The sequence below is a fragment of the Solanum tuberosum genome, unplaced genomic scaffold (genome assembly GCF_000226075.1).
Source record: "Solanum tuberosum cultivar DM 1-3 516 R44 unplaced genomic scaffold, SolTub_3.0 scf00986, whole genome shotgun sequence".
Lineage (NCBI taxonomy): Eukaryota > Viridiplantae > Streptophyta > Magnoliopsida > Solanales > Solanaceae > Solanum > Solanum tuberosum.
The window spans coordinates 1,702-14,108 of record NW_006240035.1 but is presented as its reverse complement, the minus strand read 5'-3'; the positions used below and the strand labels follow the sequence as shown (position 1 = coordinate 14,108).

General features: G+C 30.7%; 1 protein-coding gene across 6 annotated transcripts; it reads left to right on the top strand.

Moving 5' to 3' along the window:
• The first annotated feature begins 530 nt into the window (after positions 1-530).
• On the top strand, positions 531-8,139 carry LOC102585487 (F-box protein 7-like). Of its 6 annotated transcripts, none has more exons than XM_015305791.1 (7): positions 531-737; positions 967-1,053; positions 1,221-1,333; positions 3,395-3,448; positions 3,557-3,658; positions 3,814-3,898; positions 8,068-8,139. In XM_015305791.1, exons 1-6 carry the CDS (start codon positions 698-700, stop codon positions 3,895-3,897), a joined length of 480 nt encoding a protein of 159 aa, XP_015161277.1. In that variant the 5' UTR covers positions 531-697; the 3' UTR covers position 3,898; positions 8,068-8,139. The 6 variants fall into 6 exon arrangements, with proteins under 6 accessions (XP_015161277.1, XP_015161280.1, XP_015161278.1 ...); XM_015305794.1 differs by lacking the exon at positions 8,068-8,139 and adding an exon at positions 7,986-7,998 and having other exon boundaries at positions 3,840-3,898; XM_015305792.1 differs by lacking the exon at positions 8,068-8,139 and adding an exon at positions 7,986-7,998.
• Positions 8,140-12,407: the final 4,268 nt, after the last annotated feature.

The window sequence follows — 12,407 nt, the reverse complement described above, 5'->3', positions numbered from 1 at the left end:
CTTCACATATAGCTTCACATAAAACTCATTCACATCATTCCTTCACATATAGCTTCACATAAAACTCATTCACATCATTCCTTCACATATAGCTTCACATAAAACTCATTCACATCATTCCTTCACATATAGCTTCACATAAAACTTATTCACATCATACCTTCACATATAGCTTCATATAGGACTTTACATATAGCCTCATTCATATATAATATGGAAAGATCGTTCCAAGGGCTTTCCAAACATAACTAGAACTACTCCTGGATCATCCTGATCTAGGAGTTATGACTGCTCAAAGTTGGCCAAAAACTCACTGATTTCCCACACTTAACCAAATTTCCAGATTCTGAATTTTTCCAAAAGTGACTACTTCCAATTTCAAGCTTCTTCTTATTCATTTTAAATTGTCGGAGTTACACAATTAAAACGAAATTACATATAAACCCCTCATAGAACCTCATTATAAAGTCAACACAAAGTCATAGGCTCTTGCTTAACCTATCATTTTTTTCCGAGTCGTTACATTTATGGTAGTCGATACTTGGTTTGCCTACATTCGAGAAACTAGAGAAATAGTTTGAAGACTTTAGACATTGTTTTGAGGAATTAGGGGATTACAGGTGTGGATACTTGGGGGATTTACGGGTGTGGATATGTGTTGTAACGACGAAGATAGATTCAATCACCATGCTCATAAATGCCAAACTTCTCCTGTTCATCAGTTTGCTCTATTGATGGTATTCAAATATCATAATTTATATGACACTCTTTTGTTTTTATGAGATTTTGAATTGTTAGATGCAATTTGAGTTCTAAATAATCTGTACATTTTCTAAATTTGAGTTTCATTATGTTACATATAGTATTAAACTCGGTGTTTATATGACTTATGTTCTTTTTTTTAGCTTTCATAGTGTTTAGCCATAAGGTGGAGTAGCTTTCTGATGAGTATCACATATCTTGCAGATTACATAGTGGAACTTGCTGTGGAGCTCGAAACTACTGCACAGTTGAGAGATTCTCAGTTCATTTTTCCTCAAAGGTCATGGCTTGGTATTTTCCTAGTACTTTGTCATTGCTTGCTTCAATTACATTGCTCCTCGCAATTTGCTAGCTGCATAAAATATTCATCATTTCTTGGATTCTTTTTATTGACATTTGGTTTTGATGAAGTTGTGTAGAAAAGACTAATGTCAACTCACCTGATTTTTTTCTTTTAGATTTGTATGGGATTAATGTTAGACCTGTCGCTCATTTTGGAAGTGCTAGTAGCAAGCAGTTTCTTGATCCTGCATTGATACACCAGGTGCTACATGATGAACTGCTTTTTGAGGTATGCTTTTGTTGATTTCAATAAATTTCCTCTGTAATTTTCTTATCAACATGTAAATATGTGGCAAGTGCTGGAAATGCTTTGTTACGCTAGGAAGTTGAAGCATATTGATAAAACTTACAACAGAGCTGATTTTGCTAAATTAATTTGTAGGTATCAGAAGTATGAACAATGTTTTTCTATAAATCAAATGAAAATATCAACCAGAAAGTAAGGTATTTGTGGTTGTTTTGGGTTACTTCACATTTCTGGTGAGGTGATATCTAGTTATTCCCTATTTCATGCCCATGCAAAAAGTTAATGGATTCTACGCGGAGACAGGCGTTGCTATTTTAACATCTGCCTTGAGCCTTTATCCCCCTTTTAATCCTTCTGAGGAGCATCTTTGGTAGAAAAGTTGGATGTCATCTCTGTATTCTTTGGAGACGGGGAATGTTGGACTTTATGATCTCATTATAGTACTCAAGTCGAGCTTTTCAGCCAAGCATAAATGTGACCGTTCCCTTTGATTCTTTTTCTGGATGGTTAGCTGGTTTACATTGATAATTTACCGGATTAGTCTTTAACCCACTTCCACTCCCACTCCCACTCCCGCCTCCTCTCTCCAAAGTTCTTGTTGTTTCCTTCCAAGGGGTGAATTGAGGTTACATATCTAGGGAACTTAAGGCAATCAAATATAAAGTCTTGATGTCTGCTTGAGAAAAAAATATATTGTTTCTAAATTGAAAATTTAGCTTTTGCAGCCTTCCCTTCTAATCTTTACAGCTAAGGTGTGGAAACCGAAAATTACTATGATTTCATGATTAATGATGTGCAGATCTTGTCTAAAATGACCCTATACACCTTGGGTAGGTCAACTTGTGTTTGTCGAAAGTGGAGGTACATAATTCGGAACCCTTATTTTGGGGCACTGCATGCCTAAAGACTTGGCAGGTACCAGGGACACTGGTTCTGGTTATTCTATTGCCACTAGTGAGGTTAGTAAGTAACATTAACCAATGTGCCTTATTTTGGAAGTTTCTGGATTGGTAGAAAACTATAAGGTCCTTCAGTTGAAGTATGATGGTTCATGGAGAAAAAATGTTGCTTTTAAGACCAAGGCTTCGTACGGATGGTAAGATATAGTTTTTGAAAAATGTTGCTTTACTATTGAGCATTCAATATTTTGAAAAGCTAACGATATAAAGTTTTTCACGAAGTTAAGTGGAGAAGGGTAGATGGGCGGGCCCATTATCCACCGATATAAAGCTGGGTATAGTGTATTTGGTAGAGATTTATCGACTGTATTTTCCAAAATAAATTTCTCTATGGACCACATACCAAGGCATTTATCTTGGATTTACTTATGCCATCTGAGCAGGAGAACTAATTCTTTTCTTATCAGGATGTTTTTGCCGTAGCCTATAAAAAGAATTGGTTTATTTGTATCTATAAGTCTAAGTTGAAATATTTGAAGGTATTAAGAAGTGTTAATTTAACCTTTTCCACATGTATTTATGTCAGTCGAAACACATATATTCGTGCAGGAGTAGCTGAGTGGAAGATCACTAATCCAGTTTATATTGTATGTGTATTCTTATTCTCCACATAGTTAAAATTTTCATACAGTTCTTGAGTTGCATGTTTAGAGGTGAACTGTGCTGGTAAATGCTGCATAGTGCTTATAAGAGAAGGCAAATAATGCAATACATTAATTTATCTTTTGCCTTGTAAATTTCATTAAGGAAGATAGTTGATACTGAAAGTGAAAACTGAAAGCTGTAAAGCATATGATGAAGCTAAACACTGCAAATAGACTTGCTCTGCCTGGGACTCCGGAAAACAGAGCAAGTGGTGGGCTACTGCAATAATACATGTTCTGCTTGAGAGAGGGTGTTGCCCTCATCTGGAAAGAGTCGATATAAGTTGTGGGCTATCGTGAGCAAACATTGGATTCTAATCGGTATTTACCTCTATGAGTGTGTTCAATTTCCTCTCATTGCTTCTTTTCTACACTTTGCATCCTATAGCATTTAGTGTTAATTGCATTTTATAACATTGCCATCTTCTCTTTGATTATAGGTGTGTTACTATTTCTATATGAGATTTTATCCTTCAGGCAGATTCCTTTATAAGGTAGTAATCGTTTGTTTTTCAGCTCGTATAACATACTTTATCTTTACACATTGTTCTTGGCTTCTTGCTATACCTGGTTTATAACTTCTGTAGATTTCTTTTAACTAGAATTCATCACAAAAAGTCAAAGATGTCGCGAAGTACCTGAACTTCCGTGGCTCAAAAGCTAGTTGTGTTTTTAAGGGGAGTTACCCGCTATCAGAGGATAAAGTAAGTCCAATTCTAACCTTCCTATACAAGTCAATTTGTTTCTGGCAGCAATTTGGTTATATACGTTCAAATCAAAATAATGGTTCAATTCTCCTTGCTTAAGTTGAAAATGCTTTTGACATTTAGTTGATATATGTGAAGCTAATTTTGAACAGACAGCTTACTGCCTTCTCATTTGCTGGTTGAAGCTGCTCTTTTGTACTCGAGAATGTGTTCAACTGTATTGTGATTCTGCTTAAGGTACTTAATCATGAAGATTATATTTGTATTTTGAGTTCGTATGCTCATCTCTTGTTTAATAAAACTATGGTTGAAGGTTTGGGCACTTTTCCCCTGGCCCTACAAGTCACCATATTAGTTTCTTAAATTACATCCGAGCCAAACTAGATTCTAAGCAAAAAATTAATAAAAATCACCATATGTTAAGAGTGCAAGCTTTGTTAATTATTGTTTCCTTATTTATTGTGAAGGGTTATGATCAGTTGGACCATTGTTATACCCCCATCCCCAATAGAAATAGAAAGAAAAAGGAAAGGTGCTTTAGAATGGTTTGAATATGTGCATGCGAGATGTTATCTTTGAGGGAATCAATTTCTAATCATTGCTTGTTGTAAATTATTGAAGATATTCTAATCAAGAAAATATTTTACAATGCTCTCATAGGATGATTAACCATGACTAGTGTCGAGTGAATTTTTTTTCTAATATTTAATTTTCTTTTGAATGTGTATGAAAATGCAGGTCATCAAATTTGATGAATAATGGCCCCAAGTCAACTCAATATATTGGAGGGAAGAATAGTGTTTTTGAACTACTATTATATATGTTTGAATACATATTGAAATTTATTGCTAGTACAGTTGTTTAAAATATTCCTTTCTATGTATGTAGTACAAGACATGTTTTTCGAAGTTTATTGTAAAACAATATATTGAACTATTTATTAGCTAATTTGATGCTTGAGATCATTTCATATTATACAATTATGTTATTAGTGAATCTATCCAAACCAAAATTATTATTTTTCAATTAGAAATTGTGGCTATAAAAACTCTAGACAACGTTGCCACACTTTAAAAGTGTTGCTAGAGGGATGCCAATTGTGTGGCTTATTGATTATAAAATGTTGTATGTACATTTGAAAAGGCTACACTTTTTAAGTGTTGTCGTTGAAGAGTTATAAAAAGCTACACTTTTAAATTGTGGCCAATAAAAAAGCAAAGGCCACGCTAAAAAGTGTAGTTTTATCAAATAAAAGTGCTGCCAATGAGATGCTACAAAGCGTGGCCTTTGTACTTCATCGGTCACGCTTTTTAAGCGTAGCTGCTACGGTAACACTTGAAAAGTGTAGCCTAAGGTCAAAGGTTATGCCTCTTTAGGCCACCCCCCAAAATGTGTTGCCTTTTATTAATGGCCACATTTTTTGATAGCTTAAGCCACACTTTACGCTGAAAGCGTAAAATGTTGTAGTGATGATTTTCTCAAGTGCAAGATCAAGTATAAGGGTGATAATAAGGCTGGGGCATCGGATCAGGTTGTACCGGTACCGCTCCGGTACCGTTCCGGTATCGTTCTGGTTTGTTTCGGTCCGGTAGTCTTCGGGACGGAACGGGACACCGTGAACTGGTACATGGGATGGAACGGTATCACAATTTGATATCGGTGTACCGGTATCGGTTTATTTTGATTCTGTTCCGGTCCAGTCCAATTTCGATTAATTATTTTTTATTAATTAATTTATATTTTATGCCCCCTGCCCCCTGCCCCCTGCCGACCTATCCCATCCGGCCATCCCCAGTCCCCACTCCCCACTGGCTAATGTTGACTGCCCCAGCCCCCAACGAAAATATTTTCAACGTCTTCAGACTCCAATCCATATTCCATCCCAACAACTATATTTTCCAATTCCAACACATAATCACACTTTCTAAAAACTATATATACTCTCTCTCTTTGTATTTTTAATTACAATTTACAGTATTTAACAATTAACAATCATCAATTTCTCTCAATTCTCAATCTTTCTCAAAGTTTCATACTTTCAATATTCAGGTTCCAAATTTCAATCATATTATTTTGTAATTGTAAAGATTTCAATAATCATTTGGTGAATTTTGGAGTAGGAATCTTCTTCAAACATCATGTTTCGACATCAATTTTTCAATTTTCGGTTATAATCATATGTTCTTTACACAAATGTTTGGTAACTTCGTTCCACTCTCTAATCTTATATTTATTTTTTGTATTTATTATTTGTAAGTTGTTCTTGTTATATTTTATTTGTTCTTGTTAAATTTTGTATTTCATAATTTATAATTTTATATCATAGAGTCTTCTAAAAAAAGTAGAGGGAAGAAAGGTATTGTACACGGAGTAAAAAATATGTTTACAAAATATAAAAACGGTTCTAGTTCTTCTAAACCTAATTATCCTCTTGTTAGAATGAATACTGATGAATTTACTCATGTGAATGAAACTAGTTTTTCTCGTCCCGGTCCTATAGAAATTAATTCGAATACTCCTATAATTCCCGAAGAGGTTTATAAAAGACATTATGGTAATTATCAAGAAAATGAAGATGTAGAAATTGATGAAGAAGATTTAGATGATACACCGACTACTCCCGACCTTAATAGTACTTAAGTTCCACCTCAGGAGGACAATCCTCCGATTGGAACTAATCGTCCCCATATTGTTCCAACTAGAGGTAAGACCAAGGTACAACGTACTTTAAAATCAAATGAGTGGAAATTTTGTTATTTGAATGAAGAAAAACTTTTAGTATATGTAATCTTTGTAAACAACATTTTAAATATAAATTTGGTGGGAGTGGAGGTTCAATTGGGGGATTAAAAAAGCATTTGATTCAAAAACATAGTCAAGAGTGGTTTGCATTTTTATCTTCTCTAAGTTTTGTGAAGATTCTAGCATTGGAGCATCAGCTAGAGGATCAAATATGGTTCAAGGTGAATTAAATACTTCGAACCCAAGTGGTTTACCTTTTTGTTTTGGAGCATTGCAAAAATGGTTGTTGTTTGTGGTTTACCTTTTTGTTTTGGAGAACATCCGGGTTTTATTGCATATATTTGTGATACATATAATTCTAGTTTTAAAGGTTTATCAAGAAGCATGGTAAAAAGAGATATTTTTGAATTTCAAGAAAAACATTGTCAATTTTTGTGTGCCTATTTTGAAATAATGGATTGTAGAGTTGCTATTACCACTGATATGAGTCGTAGTTCTAATTGTTTTGATTATTTAACTGTTACTGCGCATTGGATTGATTATAATTGGAATTTACAACAAAGAATTATCGGTTATAAAATTTGTCAACAGAAAAAAACTGGAATGTATATTGCTATTACTGTGTTAGAAATTTTAGATTTTTTCGGTCTTTATGATAAACTCATTAGTATTACTTTAGATAATGTTTCTGCTAATTTAAATGCTATTAATATGCTAGAACCTAGAATTTGTCCTATTAGTAAATATGTTTTTCATGTTAGATGTGTTGCGCATATATTAAATTTGATTGTTAGTGACGATGTGAAATTATTTGAAAATAGTTGTGATAAAGTTGATAATGCTTTTTTTTTATATTTTTCATATGCATAGCAGTAGTAGAATTAATCAATTTAAAGAGCTTTGTAATGCATGTAAACTTCCGTCTAGAAAAGTTCCGAAACATGTAAAAACTAGATGGAATTTCTTTTATGATATGCTTGAACTTGTTTATACATATAGAGAACCTATTACTATGCAATTTAATAGTCATAATGCTTATCCCGAATTAAAACTTAATGATAGTGATTGGGATGAAGTAAATGAACTTAGAATATTTTTGAAATCATTTTATGTTGCTACTAAAAAATTTTCTGGAATGTATTATCGTACTATTACCTAAATTTTAATACATATATGTGAGATTTCATCTCTCTTTTCTGAATATAAAAAAAATGAATTATTTACTAGTGCTATTGAAGTTATGATTACAAAATTTAAGAAATATTTTTTTCTATCTCTCAAATTTATTTAACTGCAATTCTTTTCAACCCTAAATATAAAGAATCTGGTGCAAAAGCTTTAATTGAATGCATTTATGAAAATTTAGATATTAAACAAGAAGAACAACCTGATTTGGTAACATGTCAAAATAGTATAAAATTATTTGCTAAAGAAACATATAATAAATATTATTCCTTAGATAATGTTGAAAATCCTCAACTGTCTATGCCTCGAGTAGGTGCCCATGGTAGAGTGAAACATAAACTTGGTCTTGACTCTTCTAATAAATGTGAATTTGTTAAATATCTTGAACATGGTTCAGATAATATTACAAACGAGGAAGGTATACCACAACTACTGAACTGGTGGAAGGATCGTGGAACTCAATTTCCAAAACTTAGTAGGATGGTGAAGGATGTGCCTGCAATTCAAGGATCATCAGTAGCTTCAAAGGCAGCTTTCAGCGCGGCAAGATTTCAAATTGAAGACCACAGATATTCGTTACCAGAAAATAGTTTGGAGATATCGATGCTTTTTAGAGATTGGATAAATGCTCAGCGTAGAAATCAAGGACTTCCAAAGTTAGATAGTCCATATGAACTTTTCATAGATTCAACCATTGGATGTGGTAGTGACGATGGCATGGAATTTCAAGATCGTCAACGAGCTTTACCAAGACCAGTAGTTGATTACGGTCAATCTATAGCTAAGTTAGAGAAATGCTTTACAGGACTATACAACTATTAGTATTACATTCGAGGCTTAGTTGAAACAGAACCCTTCCTGGAAGGTAGTTGCGTAAATTATGCACTCTACTAATAGTTGTAAATTGTAATTATAATTTGTAATACAAATTTAAATAAATTGGATTGATATTTTTAAATTTGTCATTTGTGTCATTGTTTTATCCTTATTTTTATTTATTTTTAAAAAATTACAAACTCAAGTTATTTAAATTACAAGTTACAAATATAACTTCTAAGTTATAACATATTAATAAGCAATAACTTATCAACTTCAAAAGATTCAAATCTTGAAATTTGAAAACTAAGCTAAAAAACTTTATTAAACTTAACTTGTAAACTTAATAGGTAAAAATTAAAAAAAATATCTTTAAAATAAACGTAAGCAAAATTACGTTATAAATTTCAAAACTATTAATTTAAAGTTTAAACTTAGAAAAATAAAAAAACATTCATATTTTCGTAATTCAAAAAATCAAAATAATTAAAAAAAATTTATCATTTTTTGAAATAGCTAGATGTGTCGTCCCGTTTATCCTATTCTGTTCCATTTCGGTCCGTTCCGATTCTATCCCGGTATATAGTGGAACGGGACGGAATCGAGTATCCATCCCGGTAATTTCGGTCCGATTCATCCCTTTACAGGGCAACAAACCGGTCAAACCGTCTCGTTCCAGTCCGATACCGATTCGTTTCGATCCGGTGATTTCGTTCCGATCCATTGTGCAACCTTAGGTGATAATGAGGATGCTTTGGAGGATAAGAACAAGAAAATGAATGAGATTTGAATAAACTATTGCGGCATGCCAGTTTATTTTGACATGAAAGAATTTCATAACAAATATATAAAGAGCCAATTGAAAATGATCAAACATATATGTTAACCTATTGCAACTGATGCTCATCTATTGCAACTGATGAATCATCCATTGCGACATGTGATCATATAACTTGATTATTTTCAACAGATAGGTCATCTATTGCAACAGATAATACATATTAGACATTTGTTGTAACAGATTTCTATATTTGTTACAACAAATGATCATATTTATTTGATTATTTTCAACAGATGGGTTATCTATTGCAACAGATAATGCATTTAGATTGTAATTGAATTTATTAATTGAAAGATAATTATAATTAAATGACTTTATTTTTCACTAATTATGAATTAATGAAGCATTTCAAATTAAAATAATCAATTGATCACTTTATTTAAGATAAATACAATTAGTTGATTATGTAATTACACTATAATGCCTTGAAAATTTAATTGAACTTATTAATTGAAAGGTAATTAAAATTAAATAACTTTATTTATCACTAATTATGTGTTAATGAAGCATTTCAAATCAAAATAATCAATTGATAACTTTATTTAAGACAAATACAATTAGTTGATCATGCAATTACTCTATAATGCATTGGAAATGTAATTGAACTTATTAATTGAAAGGTAATTAAAATTAAATAACTTTATTTATCACTAATTATGAGTTAATGAAACATTTCAAATCAAAATAATCCATTGATCACTTTATTTAAGACAAATAAAATTAATTGATAATGTAATTACTCTATAATGCATTGAAAATATAATTGAACTTATTAATTGAAAGATAATTATAATTAGATAACTTTATTTATAACTAATTATGAGTTAATGAAGCATTTCATATCAAAATAATCAATTGAACACTTTATTTAAGACAAATACAATTAGTTGATCATGTAATTACTTTATAATTGATTGAAAATGTAATTGAACTTATTAATTGAAAGATAATTATAATTAAATAACTTTATTTATCACTAATTATGAGTTAATGAAACATTTCAAATCAAAATAATCAATTGATCACTTTATTTAAGACATATACAATTAGTTGATCATGTAATTACTATATAATGCATTGAAAATGTAATTGGACTTATTAATTGAAATGTAATTATAATTAAATAACTTTATTTATCACTAATTATGAGTTAATGAAGCATTTCATATCAAAATAAGCAATTGAACACTTTATTTAAGACAAATATAGTTAGTTGGTCATGTAATTACTCTATAATGGTTTGAAAATGTAATTGAACTTATTAATTGAAAGGTAATTATAATTAAATAATTTTATTTATCACTAATTATGAGTTAATGAAACATTTCAAATTAAAATAATCAATTGATCACTTTATTTAAGACAAATACAGTTAGTTGATCATGTAATTACTCTACAATACATTGAAAATGTAATTGAACTTATTAATTAAAAGGTAATTATAATTAAATAACTTTATTTATCACTAATTATGGGCTAATGAAGCATTTCATATCAAAATAATCAATTGAACACTTTATTTAAGACAAATACAACTAAATGATCATGTAATTACTCTATAATTGATTGAAAATGTAATTGAACTTATTAATTGAAATGTAATTATAATTAAATAACTTTATTTATCACTAATTATGAGTTAATGAAGCATTTCAAATCAAAATAATCAATTGATTACTTTATTTAAGACTAATATATATATATATATATAATTGAAAATGATGAAACATATATGCTCATCTATTGCAGCTGATGCTCATTTGTTGCAACATATGAATCATTTGTTGTAACAGATGAATTATCCATTGCAACAAATGAGAACATATGCTTGATTATTTTTAACGGATGAGTCATATATTGCAACAGATAATGCGATAATGCATCTGATGCAACATTTGCAAAGTTTGTTGCAACAGATGAGCATAACTAATATTTTTTATATAATAAATATGAACATACACAGTCAACCAAAATGAATTAAAATTATTAAAGTCATAACTAAGTATAAAATAGTTATTTAACTATTACATTTATGAAGCATTTCGAACTGGACATGTTGTTCTCTTGTGTCCAATATTTTTACATACCGAACACTTATTCTTTTTTGTGGAAATGATTCCCCGACTCCTCGCCTCCTCTTCGTTCTCCTTCTTCCCGATTTGCTTGGGTCAACATATGAATGATGTATTTCTCTCTCCAAAATTTCCAAAGGAACAATTCAAGAATCTTCGGCAGGCACTGGATTAATTTCTTCTCAATATGCAATTATGTATTTTTTTCACCAAATAATATGGAGAAGACTCACTTATTGAAACTGATGACTCACTTGTTGGATACATGTCTAGAACCAGAAGCTTGTCCAATATCACTACAAAAAAACCTCAAATTGCCAACAAATTTTCCTAACAACTTCAGTTGGTTAGTAATTTACTAACAAATTACCAACATATTTCTAACCGAATTATTTTTGAAAACTTAACAACGAAATTCTAACGGATTACTAACCAAAATATTACCAACAAAATATTTTAGTTGGTAAATATGGCGGGAAAAAATGGCGCCAAATTTAGCAACTTTTTACTAATGAATTACCAACTGAAATATTACTAACGCACTTCTTTTGTTAGTAATATTACTAACGAAGCATATATCGGTTGGTAAATATGACAACAAATTTGTTTATATAATTTATTAACAAATTACCAATGAATTACTAACAAACCATTTACCAACGGCAATATTTTGTTGCTAAATTACCAACCAAATATAAATGTTGGTAAATTAGTAACGAAATATAATTTGTTGGTAAACTTGCCAACAAATATCTAATCAGTTGGAAATTTTGCCGACGAATAAAGATTGTAGTTTGTAAATTACTAACATAATTAAAATAGTTGGTAATATACCAACCGATCATTAATCCGTTGGTAATATTTACCAATATATTAATTTTTAGTTGGTAATATTACACATGAATGTTTAATTGGATAGTAACTATTACCAACTGTGATAAAATTTATCGGTAAATTATTAAATTACTAACTGATATTTGAATAGTTGGTAAATTTACCAATTGAGAAGTTAAATTGTTTGGTAAATCATCATCTAGTGTTGAAACAAAAGTAAATATTAGATAAAAATCTTGAAGAAGCTGAAGGTGAA